General features: G+C 38.6%; 1 protein-coding gene across 3 annotated transcripts in view; it reads left to right on the top strand.

Annotated features, from left to right (window-relative positions):
- The first annotated feature begins 9,450 nt into the window (after positions 1 to 9,450).
- Positions 9,451 to 22,542, top strand: part of MS3_00003172 (uncharacterized protein) — a 29,170-nt gene continuing 16,078 nt past the window's right edge. The window contains exons 1-3 of one of the 3 annotated variants that reach the window (XM_051210895.1): positions 9,451 to 10,511; positions 17,211 to 20,025; positions 20,059 to 20,559. In XM_051210895.1, coding sequence (XP_051070920.1) covers positions 19,779 to 20,025; positions 20,059 to 20,559 — 748 coding nt within the window. In that variant the 5' untranslated portion in view covers positions 9,451 to 10,511; positions 17,211 to 19,778. Of the gene's footprint in view, positions 10,512 to 10,850; positions 11,030 to 12,887; positions 13,096 to 14,117; positions 20,560 to 22,542 lie in introns of those variants that run through there. The other 2 variants (XM_051210897.1, XM_051210896.1) reach the window with 2 other exon arrangements.

The following is a 22,542-nucleotide window of genomic DNA, read 5'->3' as shown; positions in this document are numbered from 1 at the left end:
ACCCCTAGCTTCTAGGTTTATTCTATCAAAAAAGACATAAACAACACAAAATCACGTCACAGATAATAATAATATATAATTCTGCATGTGCAGGCACACGCCATTTTCACAAGCATGATCTATAAATTACATCATTTGTTGGTGCACAGCATGCTTCCCAACTTTTAGGTTTATAGTTGTTATAAAGTAGATTCGTAGAGTGCTTGCTGTAGACCATGACCTTGAGGAGAAGCGTACGTCAAGTTTGTTCCAGACGTCAGAAGTTCCATAGCTGTGCCCTCAGAGCAAGATTCTGAAAAAGAATACAGAGAAAAAGAAGAGCAGCAGGGCACTTGGATATGAACAGCAAACTTTGCTTAACATTGTGTAGTAGAACAGACGGAGTTATAATAAATTAGGTTAAATTCATATTATCTCTTGTTAGAGTGAAATGAAGTTAGAGGCACCATACTAGGGAGTGTAGTAATAAAGAACAATGAGTTTTGTCGCCTAACAAGTTGGAGTAAGCTCACATGAAGGAAGAGAAGTCAAGGTTGGTACAAGGAAAGCGGTTTGTTAAAAGAGAGTGTGCATATAGAGGGTGAAGTGTTAAGAATACCAATGACTATATCTTTTATTGTCTAATTTTTTCTTTCTTCTTTTTGCCCATCCGATACCAGCCACACAATCCTAGTGTGAAAGTGCGAGTGTGGTGTTTGAATGAGCCAATGATGCCTTTATACTGGTTGAATGCTCGATTTCGAATTCCAAATACAATACATTCGTTTGTGCTTGTGTCTCACTTCTTAATTCAATTGCGTTATTTCTGGGACTCTTAGTTCGTGCTATAATTCAAAGAATTCAAAATATTATATTGGCCTGGCGATGGAGCCTGAAATGGAAAAGTTAGATATTCATTCAACTCCTGAAGCTTTTGAGGATTACTTGGAAAGTTTCGAAATCTGGAGCATGACCAAGAAAGATGTTAAAGGTGATAAAATTGTGGAACATTCTCTGACATTCATTGGGAAAGAAGCGTACAGCTTATTAAAAACTTTGGCATATCCAGAAAAACCTATCTCACTCCCCTATGCAACTCTTAAAGAGCTATTATTAAGTCATGGAAAATGCACCAGTTTTGAATGCCGTGAAAGGGCGAAGTTTCATAAGATGGTTCGTCAAAATGACCAAAAGGCTCGGGAATTCATCCTCAAATTGGAGTAGCAAGCTGTCAAATGTAATTTCGGTAATCAACTTTATGTGCAACTGAGAGATCGCTTAATTGCAGGAATTAACATTTCGGATCTGGAAAGAGCTGTTAAGAATGTCGAACCATTCCTTTCAACATGCTAGAACTACATGTATTAACTACGAAGCAGTGAACGAACTAGATATCCAGTCGATGAAAATTTCTAATACTTTGCTTAGTCGTCATGATGAAATACAACCTCAGGGCCAAGCAAACTTCTGTTCGTCTAATAGTGATTCCTATTCTCTTGTAAATATGAAAGGTGTTTCAACGAGGAATTACAAAGCAAATCACAAAGGTGAGATGAAGTTTGGTAAATGTCTATCCTGTGGCAAATTTCATTCTCGTAATTCATGTGCAATTCGTAACGCTAAATGTTTTAAATGCGGTAAGATAGGACACATTCAGTCAGTATGCAAAGCTATTGTTTATTTTGCCTCAAGTAGTACTGAATCTTGCAATTTAAATCCTAAAAATTCAGTTGTTCCTAATGACCATTAATCTTTTTCTACCATTTTGAAAGGTAATGCTCATATTCAAAAGCAGTTATACACATCGCTTGGTTCATTTCATGACTTTATTCTGGACACAGGCAGCATAGAGCCCATTATTTCATTCAAAAACTTGAAATCTTTAGATCCTAACGTTGTTGTACGACCCACTGAAGTATCGATATTGGGGATTACTGGACACAGACTGCCCATACGAGGATGTTGTGAATTGCTAATAAGAGATGATAATTCTTCATACATACCTTGTGAATTTTTAGTTAGCGAAACAGGACGGTCAATAATGGGTTCAAGAAGTTTGAAAAGGCTTAAATTGGAGTTGTCTTTCCTAGTTTCTAAAGAACATTTTCGATGCCTTGCTTAAAGATTTGATAGCTATGTGTGCTAAGTGCAGTGGAGGTATGAAAATTAAGCCTATAAAACTTCAAGTACAGGGTGATCCAGTCTTTCTTAAAAGACGAATAACTCCTTATGGTCTTCGAGAAGCAGTACATAAGACATTGGACGATTTGTGTGCGAAAGGCATAATTGAACCAATTCAGTCTTCAGCATGGGGTATTCTTATTGTTAAGCCACTGAAGTCGGACGGCAAGACAATAGATTAATATTGAACTCCCATTTGTTGAAGCAAACGTGCACGACGGTAGAAGCTGAAGATATTCTAAATCGACTTCATGGTTCTAAAGTGTTCTCGAAAGTTGACTTAAAAGATGCTTATCTTCAAATTCCTTTAGATGAATCTTCATCTATTTTGACGACAATTAACACTCCTTTTGGTCTGTTTAAATACAATTTCCTTCCATTTGGTCTAAGTTGTTCTCCAGCCATATTTCAGGAAGTTATGAATAAAGTAGTTAGTGATCTTGAAGGTGTTGAAGTTTATCAAGATGATCTCATTGTTCATGGTTCTAATAAGGTAGTTCATGACCAGAGGCTTATTGCTTTATTGTGTCGTTTAGTTGAGAAGAATATGACAGTGAATCCAAATAAGTGTTCATTTTGTGTATCTAGTTTTGAATGCCTTGGATACCTAGTTGATGGTAATGGTTTTAGACCAGATATGAAACGACTAGCTCCACTGTCTAATGCACTGTCTCCGAAAAATCTTACAGAATTACGTTCACTAGTGGGTGCTCTTCAATACTATTCCCGTTTTATTCCTAATTTTTCTTGTCGTGCAAATTGTTTATTTAATATTTTAACATCCTATCCATTCAAATGGAGTGAGGAAAAAGAGTCATGCTTACGAGGTCTACTGAAGTTTCTTCAAAGTGATGTTGTTCTTCGAACGTACTCCCCTAATGTACATTCTGTGCTTATTACTGATGCATCACCTGTGGGAATTGGTGCAGTTTTGGAACAGGAAGGTAGGCCAGTTATTCGTGTTTCACGCAAACTTACTGTTACTGAACAAGGTTATTCACAGACTCAGCGGGAAGCATTAGCTGTGTTTTGGGCTGTTAAAAGACTTCATAAATATTTATTCGGAAAGAAATTCACTATTGTTACTGATCATGAAGCTTTAAAGTTTATTTATCATCCCGAAAAATCCTTAGCACGTTCCTCAGCTGCTATGGTTCAGCGATGGAGTATTGCTTTGAGTGCATATGACTATACGGTTCAGCACAGAAGTGCCAAACAGATTCAACATGTTGATTACATTTCTCGACAGTCATTACAAGATAAATCTATTAATACTTCGGATTGTTTGTTAGTGCAACCTTTACCAATGAGACGTTCAGATCTCATTAGAGAAACGCGTAGATATTTTGGATGTATACTCAGTGCTATAAGGAAAGGTTGGAATGCTAATTTGAAACGGAGATTTCCTATCTATTTTTTCAAAGCGGGATGAGTTATCTACTACTCCTGATGGTATTCTGTGTTTAAATGATCGTGTTGTCATTCCTCCTTCATTGCGTAAATCTGTTCTTGAAGATCTTCATAGTAGTCATTTAGGTGTTGAGAAAATGAAGTCCTTGGCAAGGCTCACATGCTGGTGGCCAGAGATAAATGCAGATATATGTCGTACGGCAAACAATTGTGAGAAATGTCATCAGTTCAAAAATCATCCTTCGAAGTGGGTGCCATGGCCAGTATGGTCTGAGGCCTGGCAGAGGATTCATGCTGACTATTGTGGACCATTTCTTGGTAAATACTACGCACTAGTAGTCATTGATTCTTTTTCAAAGTGGCCTGAAGTTTTTTTCACAACTTCACCAAATTCTGATTTCACAATACAAGCATCAAGAAAGGTGTTTAGTCGAGAAGGTGTTCCCTTGGTGTTGGTGACTGATAATGGCTCACATTTTGCTGCAGATACAGTCACTACCTGGTTGAACGGTATAGGGTGCAAACATCTATTTACTGCTCCCAGACATCCGTGTTCTAATGGTCAGGCAGAGAATTTTGTTAGGACATTAAAGACTGCTATTGATTCTATAGCCCCCTCAACATTTAATGAGCTGGAGAGGGGAGTAGATACCTTTCTATTGCAATATAGAAATGTCAAACATTCGGTGACGAAGGAAACTCCAGCGAAGCTATTGAAAGGAAGAATTCTTCGGTCGAATATGAGATGTCTGGAGTCTGTAGAAGTTACATACTATCGAGGGAATGATCTTCGACCATCTACGGGTATTGTTCTGAAGAATGTCGGAAAATCGATGGTGCGAATTCTAGACATCGATGACTTAAGTACACACAGTCGAGATGTAGATCAAATACAATTTCAGGAACCAGATAATACAGAATCCTTATCCAATACAATGTCAGAGAGACTCAGGATGAATTTGAGAAGACGTACGATTGATTCCAAACACCTAGACTCCAATTTTAGCTGTAGCGGATGTGGTGTTTGAATGAACCAATGATGCCTTTACACTGGTTGAATGCTCGATTTCGAATTCCAAATACAATACATTCGTTTGTGCTTGTGTCTCACTTCTTAATTCAATTGCGTTATTTCTGGGACTCTTAGTTCGTGCTATAATTCAAAGAATTAAAAATATTATAGCGAGTTAGCATGTTATAGTAGAATGTTAGTGGAACAGCTAATCCAGAATAAAATTGGAAACATTAGTCTGACTGGCGAGCGTAGGAAGACAATCTATATCACAGATTGATTGAATTATTATCAATCATAAAGAGCCTGATACATTCAAAATGTTCTGCCCCACAAACACTGGTGGATTGAAGTCATCCCCCTCACCATCAAAACTTGCTGGTCAGTAACTCCACCCCCCTCCAATTGTGATGTTGGGCTCGTTTGAGCTTATTTTTGGATATATGTCATAACTCACACAATCCTCTGTGTTTCACAACCTGTTGGAAAACACTATTTCCACAAGTACCACTTTACAAGCTTATCAGGCAGTTACAAGTTATGGACTATGGGTAGGGCATCGATGTAGTGCTTTAATTGACTATAGTATAAAGTATAATTTGCCAATCAGAGTATAAGCATTAAGAAGGGTATAATGTAGGATTGTTGTTTACTAAAGCAGGCGAAAAAGTAAAGAAGTATATGAGTTGTAAAGAAGGTAACGAGTGGAGAAATAATATTAATTGCTAGTCAACATAGTGTACAGGAGAGTAAAAAGCTAATACAGGATAAACAAGAAGGAACTCACAGTAACTTGGTGCCGATGTTATTTTCTGTTGTCCTAACCAGTTGATTGGTAACAGGCTCCATAGATGCAAGACCACTGGCAGTAGGCAGTCAATTGTGCGTTTCTCTTGAATTTTTGGGGCTGGTAGTGAGTGTCCCTTAGCGACCGAGCTTAGTTGAACAGTATCGATAGGTCCAGTGAATTACCTGTCTACTTCAAGTGAAGAAATATGGTGGAAGAAGTAATTAATACAACTGCAAGGTAGGAAAAATAAGGCGAACTGAACTTAAAGTCCATTTTGGTCTAGACATGGAGAGAACCTATGATGTCTGAGTGGGGCGCAGGTGTGTTCGTACATGCAAGATCAGTGCAAGTGAGGGATTGATCGAGCAGTTTTACGAACGTATGTAATTCAGCTGCCATGCGTATTTCGGAGGGAAGTCTGTTCAATATTGTTGCATACTTGATGTGGAAGAAGTTTTCCCTAGTTTTGATCTGTATATTTGTCATAAACTCGCTCGCTGCCTTAATATTCACTATAATCATAGACACTACGAAATTTCCGGAAAAAGAGACTGAAGAAAATTATTTGTCTCTTGACTGCAAGAGGAATACACTCCTGATTAGTGTCGGTACCACAATATGTGTGGTAAGCCTTCCATAAATTGCAAAAACCCCTGCAGATTTCCAAGCTACAAACTACCGGACAAGAAAATCCTTTCGGGAAACCTCACCGCCAGAACGCATAGTCGGCTGTTGCACGTCACTCATTCGGCGACGAAATTTAGCTACCTCTTCAACATTTGCGCAGACGTAAGCGTTATTCTTGCTAACTCTAACGACTTTATGCATGGACCGTTCTTCAACTTACAGATACCAAATGGAAAATCGACCGTCACATACGGTAAGCAATATTTCTGTATTAACATGGATTTACGCAAACCCATTCACTGGATTTTCGTTGTTGCTGATGTCTTTATACCAATCATTGGTGTAGAACTGCTACAACACCATAAACTACTACCCGACCCAGACGAAAGCATTTTTTGATTGCAGGTTATCCCAGTCATTGTTAAGCATATAATCGATCTATACTTCTGACGAACACTCAACAAGTACCCAAACTGTCCCCAACGCGAACAAAATTACCGTAAGTACCTGGGAATATTGTGCATCTCATCTCGTGTCGACTGGCTCCCATAAAGCTAAGGTTTGCCAAAAACGAATTCCGGCACATAATAGACTAGGGAATTATTCAGCCCATAGGCATCTCCTCTGCACACGGTCCTGAAAAGAATAGCGACGATTAGTGTCCAACTAGTGATTAACGATGACTGAATGCAAAAGCCATTCACAAACACTACCCTGTAGTGGCATTGGTTTTTAACCACACGACCTTCAAAGTCGAGCATATAATTACTGAAAAAATTTATATTTAACAATTAACACGAAGAGAAGGTCAACAATAGTGAACGCGGGAACACTTATTCGATATTGGGTCGGATGGCATTACTCAGCCTTGCAGGAGTGGTCATTCTTGCGTAGCTTATCTCTTCTATTCACATTAAATAAATTGTCCTATCTCCAACCTAAATGTGTCATTTAGAAACGCCAAACATATTGCCCATTGTTACGATACAGTGAGTCAGAATAGACGATGATGTGACTTCTACGTAAGATCTTATAGATTAGGTTTTCGCATCATGACAAATCTACAATTTTAGGATAAGGTCTATTATTACGGCAATACTAATAAAAATTAGACCGTAATTCCATAACCCTTTGCACCATATCCATGACCCGAAGGCTACCTGAAAAGGCACAACCACTTCCTAAAAAAACTGTCTGGTCGAATAATATAACCAGTTTCCTATGGCTAATGATGACATTTATAAAATCCCTATGATCACTACCTTCTTTGGGGAACTCCCAGCAATGTATTGTGCTGTGCGGCACTTTTACCATGACGTGTGGCGATGCGAACTCACTCTCCACAGAATATAAACCTCTTACTTTTTCTCTTAGCTTGTCTTCAAACAAGTACTATCCTCGAGAGTCTCAACAGCTAGACTACATTTCCCAGTTTACTTCAGAAATACAACATATCTCTGGAGTGAACAATGTAGTTGCAGGTACCTTGTCACGTGTACCTTCATCGAACAGTTTCCAAGGCTTCAATTTTCTTAAGCTCGCCAAGCTTTAAAAGGAAAACACCGATATTGAGTACGAGTTGTCAACAAGATTCTTGAAACTACTGACCGAATAGATGAAAACAGGCAAGGCAATTTTTTATATAATCCATCTACAGGTAGGGGTCGTCGAGTGGAGCTGAAACATTATCAACGCAACGTATTCAATACGTTGCACAAGCTTTCTCATCGGTGTGTTCTCTCAGTCATTAAACTCTTAGCTGAACGATTTTGTTGGCCTGGCATGAATAACGATGTGAGGGAGTGTTCACGTTGTTTTGTAATCTCCCAAAAATCTAAGATGACTCTTCAACAAATTCCCCTCAGGTTCTTTAGAAACTCCTGACGCTCGGTGTGAACATATCCATCTTGAATTAGTAGGACCCTTACCAGATTCCAATGGATACTCTTATCAATTAACAATTGTGTGCCATTTCACACGATGGCCAGAAGTAGTATTAATCAAAGACATCACGGCTGAAACAGATGCCCATGCCCTAATCGAACGGTAGTTAGCAAAATTCGACCGTACTTCAAATAGTACTACAGACTGTGGATTCCAGTTGGAATCTGGACTTTCCTGTTTTCTTACCGCATCACTAGGAATCATACGATTCCGAACGACCATCCACCACCCACAAGCTAACGGTTAGTAGAACAACTTCACCGACTGTTAAGAGCTTCAATTTGGCTCGTAACCATACCACAATAGACTGAGGCTCTTCATTTATGTTACTTAGTATTCTCAATAGAGCAAACGCTGATGCCTGATACACAGCTGCACGACTAGTTTACAGAAGAACACTTCGACTTCCGAGAGAGTTCGTTGGTCCTTCTTCTTCAAACAATATGGATCTAAGCTCTTACACTAGCAGACTTGCAACTGAGATGCGTATAGTTAAACCTGCTTCCATTATAATGCTATTAATTAATGTTATCGTCCAATCCACCTTACAACTAAGAGTACGAGCTTTCATTACTCCGACCTCTAGAACCTGAGTGCGGAGTGCCCCATAAAATTTTTCACTGTAACCCTAAGTGATGTACCATCAATAAAAACCGAAATAACGATAGTATCAGGACTGACCATCTTATATCTATGTATTCAGGAGGAAACTCCAATAATTTTGATTTTACTTGACACGGACCCCATAGTTACGATGCTGTTCCCGATAATCACCATCCACGACGAAACTTCACTGATACCGGATAACCGCCACTCAACAACGCGCTCTGACAAAAGGTAATGTTTCCAGAACACGTAGATGACCACCTTTCATAGAACACTGCATAACGTTTTATTTTATATTGTTTGCATACTTAAGTCAAAAAGACAGAAACATATATATTGCACTGATGTTCTCATATGAATGTGTGTTTTATTCTGAAAAAAATTAAATACATCACTGTAAGACACTTTACGGTATCGCATGCTTTCTACACATATGAATACAAGTTTTTAGTATGCTTTATATCGTTACTTATGTACGAGTATACTTAAACACACCCTTATAGTTCTCACCCAATGAAATTAAAAATGATGGAAAACCGACTAAGAATATGATGAACAGAAATCTCCAATGTACATACTTTCGACTGTTACCCCTCGTGAAGGAGCAAAGGCCGTTCACTAGCATTCTCCATAGACCTCTGTCGTGGAAAATCCTTTCGAGTTGTTATACGCCATTTTAATATCTGCTTCCATTTCCCAACGTAATGTGCTTGTGGCCTTCCACTTTTACGTCTCCCAACAGAAATACAACATATTGCTCGTCACATGATGCAGTCTAGTGATCTCGGTTATAAATGTCCTATCCACTTCCAACGTCTTTTCCTAGTTTCCTTTTCAGTTGAAAGCTCATATGTTCTCTCATACAGTAGGGTGTTGCAGCTGATATCCGACCAACGGACATTGAGTATCTTGTTTAGACGATTGTTCATAAATACATGTACATTTTTGATGATGATTGTAGTAGTTCTTTAAGTTTCAGTTCCGTACAGTAGAACTGTCTTGACGTTCGTATTGAAGACCGTAACTTTGATATTGGTTGATAGTCGTTTTGATTTCCATATGTTCTTCAACTGTAAGAATGCAGCCATTACTCTGCCAATCTTTGCCTTTAAGTCTGCATCAGATCCTCCCTGTTCAACGATGATGCTGCACAGGCACGTAAGAGTTTTCACCCCTTCCTGAGTTCCTCTACCAAGTGTGGTAATGTTGGTGTTCTCTGTGTTGTATTTGAGGACCTTGCTTTTTCCCTTGTGTATGTTGAAGCCTACTGATGCAGAGGCTTCTGCTACACTGGCTTTCTTCATTTGCATTTGTTGCTGTGTACGGGATAGAAGAGCCAGGTCATCTGCAAAGTCCAAATCGTCTAATTGCACCCAAGCTATCCGTTGTATTCTGTGTTTCCTTTCAGATGTAGAGGTCTTCATAATCCATCCAACCACCAGAAGAAAGAGAAAGAGGGAGAACAAACAGCCTTGTCTGACTCCGGTCGTCACCTGGAATACGTTTGTCAGCTGTCCTCCATGCACGACGTTGCACTGCACTCCGTCGTATGAATTCCGGATGATGATGGCGATTTTCTCAGGTACGCCATAGTGTCAAAGAAGGTCCCACAAGGTCCTCCTATCTACACTGTCAAAGGCTTCCTCATAATCAAGGGAGTTGATGTATAGTGACGAGTTTCACTCAGTTGGTTGTTCAATGATGATCTGTAGTGTCGTGATTTGGTCTGTGCACGACCGATCCTTATGGAATCCGGCGTATTGATCTCGAAGTTGGGCATCTACTGAATCTTTCATCCGGGTCAGCAACACTGAAAACTTTTCCTGGTACCAACAGTAGTGCAATGCCTTGATAGTTTTCATATTTGCTCAAATCTCCTTTCTTCTGTATATTGACCAGATATCTTTCTTCCCAGTCAGTCGGTGGCACTTATTCCTCCTCCCAAATCTTTGTGAATAAAAGGTGAAGCATGTTTGCAGTTACTCTTATGTCTGACTTCAGTGCTTCAGCTGGTATATTGTCATATCCTGCTGCTTTCTCACTCTTGATTTGTCTGATGATCATCCAGATCTCTTCGATCGTTGATGGAGTGACATCTATGGGAAGGTCTGTGTGTGCTGCTTCGATGTCCGGTGGATTCAATGGAGCTAGTCTTCCTAGGAATTCCTTAAATTGTTCCACCCATCCATTCATCTGTTCCTGGATATGAAAGACGGATAAAATACTGATGTTTTAATGTTTCTGAGATCTTTCAAACACATACTTCAAGAATCACAACTAGTCATTTCTCTTCCGCAAAGTTTGACATTTGTAATGTTATAGCGCAATTTAGGCGGTCTAATCCCTAATTGACGCTACCGACTTCGGAGTTTTTTTTCTAGCCAGGTCGATGGTTAGGGATGACTGACCTCGATCTTTATAGTGAAATTGTAGCTGAAGATGATGAAAAAAGACTGGAATATCTGTGCAGTTTAGATGTGGTATCAAAGTTTTCATAAAATTTGTTATACTGATTTTTATAAATTTTTCGGACTGTTACTTTGATTCGTTATATCTAGTTTACAGGCAGCAAGACGTCGCAAGCATCAGTTCCAGTCTCAAGTTTACTTAAGTATCATGGGGCCAACTTGTTTCGACCGTTCTCATGGTCAACGTGAAATTAGACATTGTTTTACATTTAAAAGATTTCTTATTGAGAAACGGTTATCTTGATGATGAACCAGAAATATTTTAGGGTAGTTTGTCGAAAATCGTTTGATATCGTCGTGTCTTACAAATAAGGTACATTTTGTGTGGCAGGGAGCGTGTAGGCAGTTATCAAATTACAGTCCTTAGATCATACCTAATTAAATGATTTCAAATGGTTGTGGACGGAATAGAAGAAACTTTCGCTTAACAGGCTTCCGTGTCTAGTAGCAGGGGATCACCAATACCTCCAGGCAGGAACCTAGGTATATTAACTATAATAGATCAGAAAAAGAAGTTGGTAACTCATGATAAGATAATATCCTTAGTCTTTAAGAATAGGTCAAGTTTCCTCTTCAAGGACTCCTGGAAAGTCGCTTGGAATAGTTCGGTCGGCAGCGAATTCCAGCATTTGACAACTCTTAAGGAGCAGAAGTTGTGTCTACAGTCCATTCTGCTGTGTTGTATCTCCACTTTCCGGGTGTTACCCTATAGGTTTGTATTGGGACTAAGCTTAATTAGGCGTTTAAGGGGATGTCCAGGAGTGCTAAGGGTACTGTAAGCCATCAGAAGGTCACCTTTAAGACGCCTATACTCTAATGGGTAAAGGTTAAGTGATTGGAGGCGCTCTTCATAAGGTTTGAATGAGTCCCCGAACTAATTTCGTGGCTCGCCGTTGGATAGGCTCCAGAGTGTCCCTATTCTTTTGGAGGGGAGAGAAATACTATGTTTCCGTACTCTAAATGGGGACGAATAAAACTGTTGAAGATTATGTGGAAAGTTCTTCCGTCAAACTGGCCAAAAATGCGCTTCAACGTTACCAGTGCAAGGTTGCTCGAAAGGCATTTTTGTCACGGCTAGCGTAAGACTTCAAATCACAGGGTACCAGGACTCCTAAATTTTCTTCGACTCGGGATACTACTAGAGAGGAGTTTCTTAAGTTGTAACTAGTCTGCGACTTGTCGCAGATGGACTACTTTACACTTTGAAAGTGTTAAAAGTAAGTCCGTTGTCATCTGCCAAACTTTGAATTCGAGTCAAATCCTCCTGAATTGTCTGTATATCGTCTTGGTTGCGTATCTCTTTCAAAAGTATCACGTCATCAGCTAAACGTAATAAGTCCGACGATACCTGTTATGGAAGATTGTTTATATAAATGAAGAAGAGAGAAGGTCCTAGTACTGAACTCTGAGGGACCTCACTAGAATATTCCATAGCCTGAGATAAAGTGAAGTTAACCTCGACCTTAAAATGTTGATTTTTCTGATATGAAGTGAGCCAATCAATTAGAGGTGGTCTGATACCCAATTATTTGAGCTTATGGATAAGACATATATGGTCAACCCTATCAAAAGCTTTTGAGAAATCAAGGTAAATGATATCAACCCTCCCTTGCGATCAAAGATGCTTGCACATCTGTCCACCGCAGTTAGCAGTTTGGTTATACAAGAGTAACCCTTCCTGAAACCATGCTTTTGGGGTAAGAAATTTAAGGACAGTAAATAGTCATGTATACCATCGCATATCAGGGACTCCATGATTTTTGAAGGAAAATATTCAGAATTTGTCATGGTTGTTGTTATGGCTTTGGTTACATAGTTTTCTTGTTACAGGCTAAGAACTTAAAGTTGATGCCGTCTTTCTTTCTTAAAGCCCGAACATGTACGTTCTCTCCAATCCCAATTTTCATTATTGGAAGCGGAAGTTGAGGCACTGAATGCACACGTCAGTCGTCTGGAAAAAGAACGCTTGGTTTTAATTGCTAAAAAGATCAAATTACAGACAACTTCTTCCGCTTGGGACTTGCTTGTCGCAGAGAGATAGAGAAGCTAAAGTCACAAATCAAATTACTTTGCACGAAGTAAGTAGATTTGTAAGATTTTTATCAATCGTGTGGATTCTAGTTTCATGCCCCGACCGTAAAATATGATATCTAACGTGGCTTGGCGGTTTCGTTCGAGTTTTAAGTCTATCTATATTTTAGTTCTTAGTTCAAACTATTCAGAGAAACCATCCTAACTACTTCAATTTACAGATCATAGGTCAGTTAACCTGGCGTCTCAGTCACATTTTCCTAAAGCTTATCAACAATCCATCTTTCGCTCTGCTAGTCTTGTTGACTATAGGCTTCTGGGAAACAATTCAAATAATTGCTGGCTACTATCTGATGACAGCTTACTATCTGCCATTTCTCATGGTCATTGTGTGACGTTTAATTCAGTGCGTAAACTATTTTGGCTCTGTCAGGGTAACGAGTAACTACAGTTCAGAAGTCACGCGGAATAAAGTGGCAGTCTTCTACCTATCTAACCTAACAATGACCCACAGTGATTTATCTGTGACTTTGTATCAGCGGTCATCAAGTCAATTAGCTTAGTGTTGAAAGGAAATTGTTGGTTGTCAAAATGAAATCATAAGAGACGTGTTCCTCAAATATGAGAAAATCACCTATTACTAAGACTTTCCTTGGAACTTACCCGATATGCTATCTATCCTATTTTAAATAGGGTTTTTAGGTTGAGTGCTTTACTGTGTAGTTAACAGTATGCTTTTAGCCAAGCATGAGTGGTATTTCAGTTTACTGAAATCGACATTAGCTGTTACATGTTTGGAACTCATATGTGTTGTGACGGCGGCTACCTCGCCTAGCCACGCGGCGGAAGGTTACATCCTCTTAAGATATATGTCACGTCTTCCACATTCCTATCCAGCTGTCAGTATAACTTCATCCCTGATATCACCACACGTTACTGTAAATACTACATGACGAAAATTGAACCTGTGAAGTGTATCCGATGCGTTTAATCCAATAATTTCCCGATTAGTCAACACTATATTCTCTGTTATCTCTACATTATAATTATTACTCTTAGTACTGTTTTCTTTTGCTTTCTCTGCGCTGACGCAGCGTTGCATTAGTCACAACAAGTTCTACGTTACTCATGCCTGTTTTAGTGATGCTAATATACAATTACTGCATTCACAGTTGTGGTTGTGAGCATGCGTCATCCTAAAATGAAGGATAGAGATTGATCAATCGATGCAAAATGATACAATGTTAGCGAACGATGACTACTCGGTGATTGTACTCAATTTAACAGAAATCATAAGGACTGAACAAGATTGCCTCTTTAATTTAATTTAAGTGTAAAATTTGGTTACTTACAGAAATGATGAAATATTCAGACAACTGTGAGTAAATAATAGGTTTCTGAGTATCCGTTCGATTTAGAACTTCAAATATTAAACAGATTCCTATCCCTTATGACGGTAATCATATGGTGTTTGGTTTCTTAGGTAGACAGTATTGTAGTTTAATGTTTTAAAAACTCGATTTGGAGTCTTCTTTGTTAAGCCAATTATCATGTTATGTATAAGATACCTGCCACTTATTTCAGTTTGTCAATATATTAATGGTCGACTTAGCAGTCCTTTTTTTACCTCACTTAAACATTTTTAATAAGTGTTTATTTGAATGCTACATTTTATGTTGATGAATGCACCCGCCCCAACATTTTTTCAAGACAATTTTTACCCAAAAGGTAGATTGTAGCAATTAATTGGTGCTGGGCCTTTATGGATGTATTTGTCAACTTTTTGGTGAACAGTCATAAGATAGAGTATTGCGATAGTTGTTATTTATATTCTCTAAGCCTGTCGTCTATGATGGAAACAGTCAAAAATAAGGAAACTGGCATGATCTGACATAATTATTATTATTTGATCACATAAACATTGGTACAAGGAGGCACCGAATACATATGCGCCACACAATAACAATGAGACCAGTAGTAGTTATCACTGATTCGTGTGAGGGCTGTGACACTGCTCGGGTGCCCGAATCGAAGCAGGTGGTTATCTTTTGAGGCCCCACACAGACCCTTTGACCTGAAGGTCTAACCCACAAGGCAGTGGAGCAACATTAGGAGATGCAGTCCCATGGTAGCCAGTGACCAACAATAAGTTCATACTCCATTTCTTCCCTCGGGATCCTGGCGCTCATCTGCACCATTGGTTAGGAATCAGGTTTTTCCAACTCCCCTAGGTGGACCTTCTGTGACCACCAACGCGGTTAAAGAGCCGGACATTCGCTTTTTGTCCGTTCTATTTCGTAAATCACAGTAATGCCACAAGAAGGCAGTGGGTAGGACTTCCCTGAGAGTGTCTGTATACACGTAGCCATGTGAGGGTATCTCGAGTGTGAGAGCGGACTCTCCCCACTCTCGACCGTCTCAGGGCATTTGGGGACAAATAATTATGCTACCAACCATTCGTAGATGCATTTGAATATTAAGAGATGCACCATTGCTACCAAAGCTAAATGATATAGTAATGTGTTCTTGGTGGACAAGCAATCATCATTTGTACTAGAAAGCAATATAACTGAGAAAGATAAACATTTTATTCCCCATGGTTTGCTGATAATCGTAAATATACCATTTCACGCAATAGTTCATACGCAGGTTATTGGTATAATCGCAGAGTACTTTTAATTCGACTGGGAACATTGGGAGGCAATCTGTTGGTTGAACATAATACATTTTAGCTACCCACAAATTCTATAAAAGCTAAATTGTACAAAAAAATAACTTCGGACAATGTTAATGTTCTGATTTCTAGTTCCAGCTAATAATGACTCAGATTAGCAATAAAGTAAATACCTTTATAAAAATGTATCTCTATGCAAGGGAAATATATGAGGAAGACTTCGTCTGACTGTCTTTTCCAAACAACATCATTCAGTTTAAAAGGACATCCAAGACCACTTATTTGGTACAGAAGTACATCATGCTATCGTAAATTTAGGTTTCTAATCAAGTCAATATTGTAGGTTTCACCCATTAAAGATATTCCATCCCATAAGCTGATCTCTCATACAGTAGGGTGTTGCAGCTGATATCCGACCAACGGACATTGAGTATCTTGTTTAGACGATTGTTCATAAATACATGTACATTTTTGATGATGATTGTAGTAGTTCTTTAAGTTTCAGTTCCGTACAGTAGAACTGTCTTGACGTTCGTATTGAAGACCGTAACTTTGATATTGGTTGATAGTCGTTTTGATTTCCATATGTTCTTCAACTGTAAGAATGCAGCCATTACTCTGCCAATCTTTGCCTTTAAGTCTGCATCAGATCCTCCCTGTTCAACGATGATGCTGCACAGGCACGTAAGAGTTTTCACCCCTTCCTGAGTTCCTCTACCAAGTGTGGTAATGTTGGTGTTCTCTGTGTTGTATTTGAGGACCTTGCTTTTTCCCTTGTGTATGTTGAAGCCTACTGATGCAGAGGCTTCTGCTACACTGGCTTTCTTCATTTGCATTTGTTGCTGTGTACGGGATAGAAGAGCCAGGTCATCTGCAAAGTCCAAATCGTCTAATTGCACCCAAGCTATCCGTTGTATTCTGTGTTTCCTTTCAGATGTAGAGGTCTTCATAATCCATCCAACCACCAGAAGAAAGAGAAAGAGGGAGAACAAACAGCCTTGTCTGACTCCGGTCGTCACCTGGAATACGTTTGTCAGCTGTCCTCCATGCACGACGTTGCACTGCACTCCGTCGTATGAATTCCGGATGATGATGGCGATTTTCTCAGGTACGCCATAGTGTCAAAGAAGGTCCCACAAGGTCCTCCTATCTACACTGTCAAAGGCTTCCTCATAATCAAGGGAGTTGATGTATAGTGACGAGTTTCACTCAGTTGGTTGTTCAATGATGATCTGTAGTGTCGTGATTTGGTCTGTGCACGACCGATCCTTATGGAATCCGGCGTATTGATCTCGAAGTTGGGCATCTACTGAATCTTTCATCCGGGTCAGCAACACTGAAAACTTTTCCTGGTACCAACAGTAGTGCAATGCCTTGATAGTTTTCATATTTGCTCAAATCTCCTTTCTTCTGTATATTGACCAGATATCTTTCTTCCCAGTCAGTCGGTGGCACTTATTCCTCCTCCCAAATCTTTGTGAATAAAAGGTGAAGCATGTTTGCAGTTACTCTTATGTCTGACTTCAGTGCTTCAGCTGGTATATTGTCATATCCTGCTGCTTTCTCACTCTTGATTTGTCTGATGATCATCCAGATCTCTTCGATCGTTGATGGAGTGACATCTATGGGAAGGTCTGTGTGTGCTGCTTCGATGTCCGGTGGACTCAATGGAGCTGGTCTATTCAACAGTTCCTCGGAATATTCTACCCATCCGTTCCTTTGTTCTTGAATCTCGGTGGTTGTCTTGCCTTCGTTGTCCTTGACCGGTCTCTCTGGTTTACTATATCTTCCTGCTGGTTTCTTCGTTGTATCATGTAGTTGTTTCATATTTCCTTCTCTTTCGGCTTTTTCCACCGTCGTTGCTACTTATTCCACATATTTCTGCTTGTCGGCTCTAATGCTCCTTTTCACTTGATTGTTTTCTTCTGTGTATTCAGTTTTGTGTCTTGGCTTTCTCTGTTGTTGTACTGCTGTCGTTAGTTGCTCTGTTCTTGTTCTTCCTTTTTTGAAACTTGCTTAGTGTTTCGATAGAGATTCATTTCTTATGTTGATGCTTTTTGCGTCGCAGAACCTTCTGATACGTTGAAGTTAGTGCTTCTTTGACTCTTCTTCTTTGAATAGACCTTGTAGTGCTTGGAACCTGTTGTTGAGAGCTATCTTGAATTCGTTGAGTTGGCCAGTATTTCAATCTGATTGTCTGTAGTGTGATCTGGTGAGACCCATCTAGCTTTGTGTATGCATTTGTGCGGGAATATTGTGCCACCTATAACCATTTTGTTGAATGTACATAAATTTGCAAATCTGTCACCGTTATAGTTCCTTTCTCTCAGTCAGTCCATGTCGTCCCATGCTATGTTCATACTCACTGTTCTTCATTCCGACTTTGGCATTTAAGTCTCCCATCAGGGTGGTCAGGTCGTTTCCTGAGCACTTCGCTATTATTTATTGCAGCCCCTCGTAAAACTGATATTTATCATCTTCACTGCTATTATTGGTGGGTGCATAACACTGGGTAACATTCACTGTGATCCCCTCCTTTGTTTTGAAAGGTGCTTTGATGATCCTGGATCCATGAGATCCCCGTCCTATAAGTGCTTTACGTGCTTTTTTGTATAGCATCAGAGCAACTCATTGAGTGTGCGAAACATTTTCTTCTTGATCAAAGTACATCAGCATTTCTCTTGAATTTAACCTCTTCTATCCAGCTTGAGTCCATTGGGTTTCGCTGATTCCGAGCACCGTCAAGTTGTATATCCTAATTTCTACAGCTATTTGACTGATCCTCCTGGCCTCTCACATTGTCCGAACATCCCACGTACCTAAATTAGTTATTGCTCTGGTTGTTAGAAGAGGCATCAACCACGTGACTTCCGAAGAATATCGGCTTTCATCATGAGGCGCCATATTTCCTTCATTTCAGAGGGCAGAGTTTGAATTATTTGCTTCGGTTACTCTGGTTAACGTTTTTTGCAAGCTTTTTTCTACAGGATGGGGTTACTGACCCCATACCTAACCCTCCTCTGTGTGGGCTTAGGACCAGCAGTAACCCTAGAAGAGCTTCAGGCATTTACGAACTTGGCTAGTCAGCTAAATACTACGGTCGGAATACTGAATTAAATGTAGAACAATAAAGACATTAATGGAAGGGTCTGAACAAACCTCACTACCCTCAACAAAATTTATCACTTCAAAGAGGTACAGTGCGAGATAATGTTCTGTCAGTCTCTCACTTTCACAATAATTCTGGAGTTCCATAGTCTAACTCAAATGTTTTCCCATCTGCATAAAGCTACAAACTACATAACGTAGGAGTTTATACTATAGTATAGGAATTCAATCTGATTCACTTTATTATAGAACAGAAAAAGGAAACTCACAATAGAATGAAAGCCATAAAATGAATGATTTCCATGTATATTGAAAAGTTAATAAATACATTCTCACTGTTCTAATCGATTTCGAGCCGTGTTACTTACGGTCTTCATACATTAAGTACTGAGTTATGAAAGGTTTCACCCAGAAATTTGACACTTGTCTACACAGCCTAAACTAAAATTAAGTAACTTTATGAATTGATTCAATGTTTAGGTCTATTCACTAACATAATTTCTGCAACACGATGACTTGAACTAGCATCGTTCTAGAGTTGAAGGTCACTCAACGTATTCAACATATTCTCCGGCCGCTTGGGTGAACCAAAGTTCAAAATATCATCAAGTATCACTTCCTTCCTGCTTTTGACTCTGCCTAACTTTAAGTGGTTTTAGCCGCATCACCATAAACAGTTAACATTTTTCCTATTTTGCTGTCTAAATTATGTAAAGTTGGACAGTCGTTTCCTAATCTCCATACTTCTCAAATGTCGTAATTCATATTTTCGTTTGTGCAATGTAAAACTTTGATCCTAGATATAGGGTTCCGGAGCCAAAAGCTGTTAGCCAAAAGAATTTGAATTGTGATACCCAAATAAACCCCGAGAAGCAGAATTACTACACGGATCTAGTAGCATATTTACATTCTGATCGTCCACCTATCAATATATACTCTGGTAACAATATGCCGAATAGGAATCTTAATGTTGTTTCAAAGTGCGATGCAGTTACACAGACTGAACATGTTAAGAAATATAATTCACATTCATCTGGGTCTTCTTTCGGTTCACAGTCATCACGTTCAGTGTCTTCAAGCTCATCATCATCATCTACGTCATCTTCCAGTTCTACTAGTCAGGACCAACCTACGTCTCAAACTGGTTTAATGAATAATGGACTCTCACATAGCTTTCTAGACCCATCTGTAGATGGTAAATCGTTACTATCACATTCACTATCTGTAGTTGATGTGGGTGGAAAGAATCTAGAGAATTGTGGATGCCGTGACTCAATTAAACATGGAGTGTATGAGAAATCCTGTGAACTCAAGCAAAATAGTGCTTTATCTGGAAGTTCACGTGTCAATAAACGGCTAAATCGCTCTAATAAGAAATCCGGAGATAAAAGTATACCAGCTTATAATGCAGATAAACAACTTCGTATTGCTGACGAATGTAGGCGCAAATATACTAAAACAATTCATGGGCAGTTCTTTTCTAAATCTCATTGCTTTCATCAAAGGAAACAAAAAGATGAAGTTGCAAGTAATCCAGGAAGAAAAACAGACACATCATCAGAAAGCAGAATTTTATCAATGCGAGGAGTCAGAAAATTTTCATCGCCACTAAACAATAGTATAAACAAACACCCTTCTGTTCGAAGTTCTACTTCAAAGGACTTTAGAATGGTTCAACATGTTTCTCCTTCCTTACCTAGACTCACTCAAAGTAAGACTAATGAATCTTGTAAGTTTTTAGTATAAATTTAAATACTCTTATGCTCACTGTGAACACTAGCAGCCTAAGATCATCATGGAATATCGTATGTAGCGTATTTCATAAGCTGAACATAAGTTTAATGCAGAGTCTCAATAAAATGCAATTCACGATACGAATTTTGTCATTGAAAATAAAGTTTTTTAGATAATTATGAATAAAATCAATTTCATTTTATCTTAACTTTAATAATCATTTTAGGAGTAGTTATATAAACGACACTTGTTTGATAAATTAAATGTTTGGGTGGTTTGTTGATTCGGTTACAAGTTTAAAACTTATCTTATTTGGGTCTAATTTCAATATAAGAACTAAATCAAAAGCCAACGTTCATATCTTCATATGCACACCTATACATGGGTACTCAGTTACATGTATAAAAAAATTGGTGTCAATGCCTTGATTATTTATGTTGGTAAATACTTGCTGATAAAAAATAAAATAAGATTAATATTCTCCTTAGGTCGTTTTAAGGCTGTATTATCTAAAGCACATCTAAAATTCACTCTTAAGTATGTTCTTTTTCATTTTGATAGAGTTGTAAAAATGCAATCATTTCTCTCTCTCTCTCTCTCTCTCGTAAATTACATGCTTGAATTTAACTGCACTTACCAATGTTTAAGTAGTTTATAAGTGTTATTAATTTTGTCACAAAGTTGCGTGTTTTAGTTCACCGAGCCACAACGTTTTCTTCTTTACTTGAGTTTTCTCCATTACATCAATGGTTTATTGTGCTTGTGGATTTGAGTTCCGACAAATCACTATCATAGCTATCAGTTATCTTACTCTTTTGATTGCATGACTACCCTCGTCTGGTAGGGAAACTGCTTGTGATGTTAATCTACAGACAATACGTTCAATGAACATGCTCAAAATCGGAATATCCACCTCGTTTCCATGCCATCACTTTTCATTTTTGGTTGCTGTAAACAGGTCTTATTAAAGAAATAATCGTTTCTCATTTAGTTTCGTCTTCTGAGATCATACTTTCGCAGTTTTAAGCCTCTGTACACTTAAAGTTATAAAGAAAAATACATTATCTCAAAAAGCTATGAAATATTAACATGTAAATGAGTGGACTCCATTGACTGCTAAGTAGACGAATATTTACATTTTAAATTGAGGAGACAATGACTGGCGTTTTGATAAATGACTCGGTTTTATTGATAGTACAATGCTGTTTAGTTGTGATTATTGAAACCATATGGAGAGATAGCATAGAGAATTGGCATTTCTTGTTATTTTCTGTGTGGAACCCCTAGCAGCTTCTACAAACCTGAAATGTGATGTTAAGGACACAAGAAGTCTCTTGTTGTGCTTAATTCTCATTCTTTACTAAATTTGTAGCATCACAGTTAAACGAATAGCAGAATTAAATGACGGTAATATGTCTAGATCAGGGAGCTTATTTTATTTATAGAAGCTAAATAACTGTCTATATTTGTCAATGGAATCACTTCTAGTTTATTTTTCAAGTCTGACCCACGATTACATGGAGGACAAATCCTATCCATAGTAACCACCTGTAAGGTGTTTATAAGATCTCTTTCCTCCTAAGGTGATGATCTATACTAAAATCTGCTAACTTCGAATCCTCTTTGATTTATTCTGTTCTGATTGAGATCATGAATGGGTCAATGTTAGACGACTATTGAAAACCTGAAAGCACTACCGAGGAGTTCCATACTAGGACGAAACGGTCGTTCAGTGCCTCCAGGTTTTCAATGTTCATCCAACATTGATCCATTCATGATCTCAATCAAAACTCAACAATCTCCACAACACTACAGTGATTATTCTGTTTTGTTGTAATCATATTCAAGTGGTGAGTAGTTTATTGTCGTTGCTGTCTGTTTAGACCTATTGTTTGTATGTAATCCAGAAATTAAAACACCTCGTTCATTATAATAACTGACATATTTCCATGATAAGAATGTGAGCTTATTAGATCGT

The sequence above is a fragment of the Schistosoma haematobium genome, chromosome ZW, assembly GCF_000699445.3.
Source record: "Schistosoma haematobium chromosome ZW, whole genome shotgun sequence".
NCBI classification, from domain to species: Eukaryota; Metazoa; Platyhelminthes; class Trematoda; order Strigeidida; family Schistosomatidae; genus Schistosoma; species Schistosoma haematobium.
The sequence above is the reverse complement of the archived record's forward strand: the minus strand, read 5'-3'. Positions and strand labels throughout refer to the sequence as shown.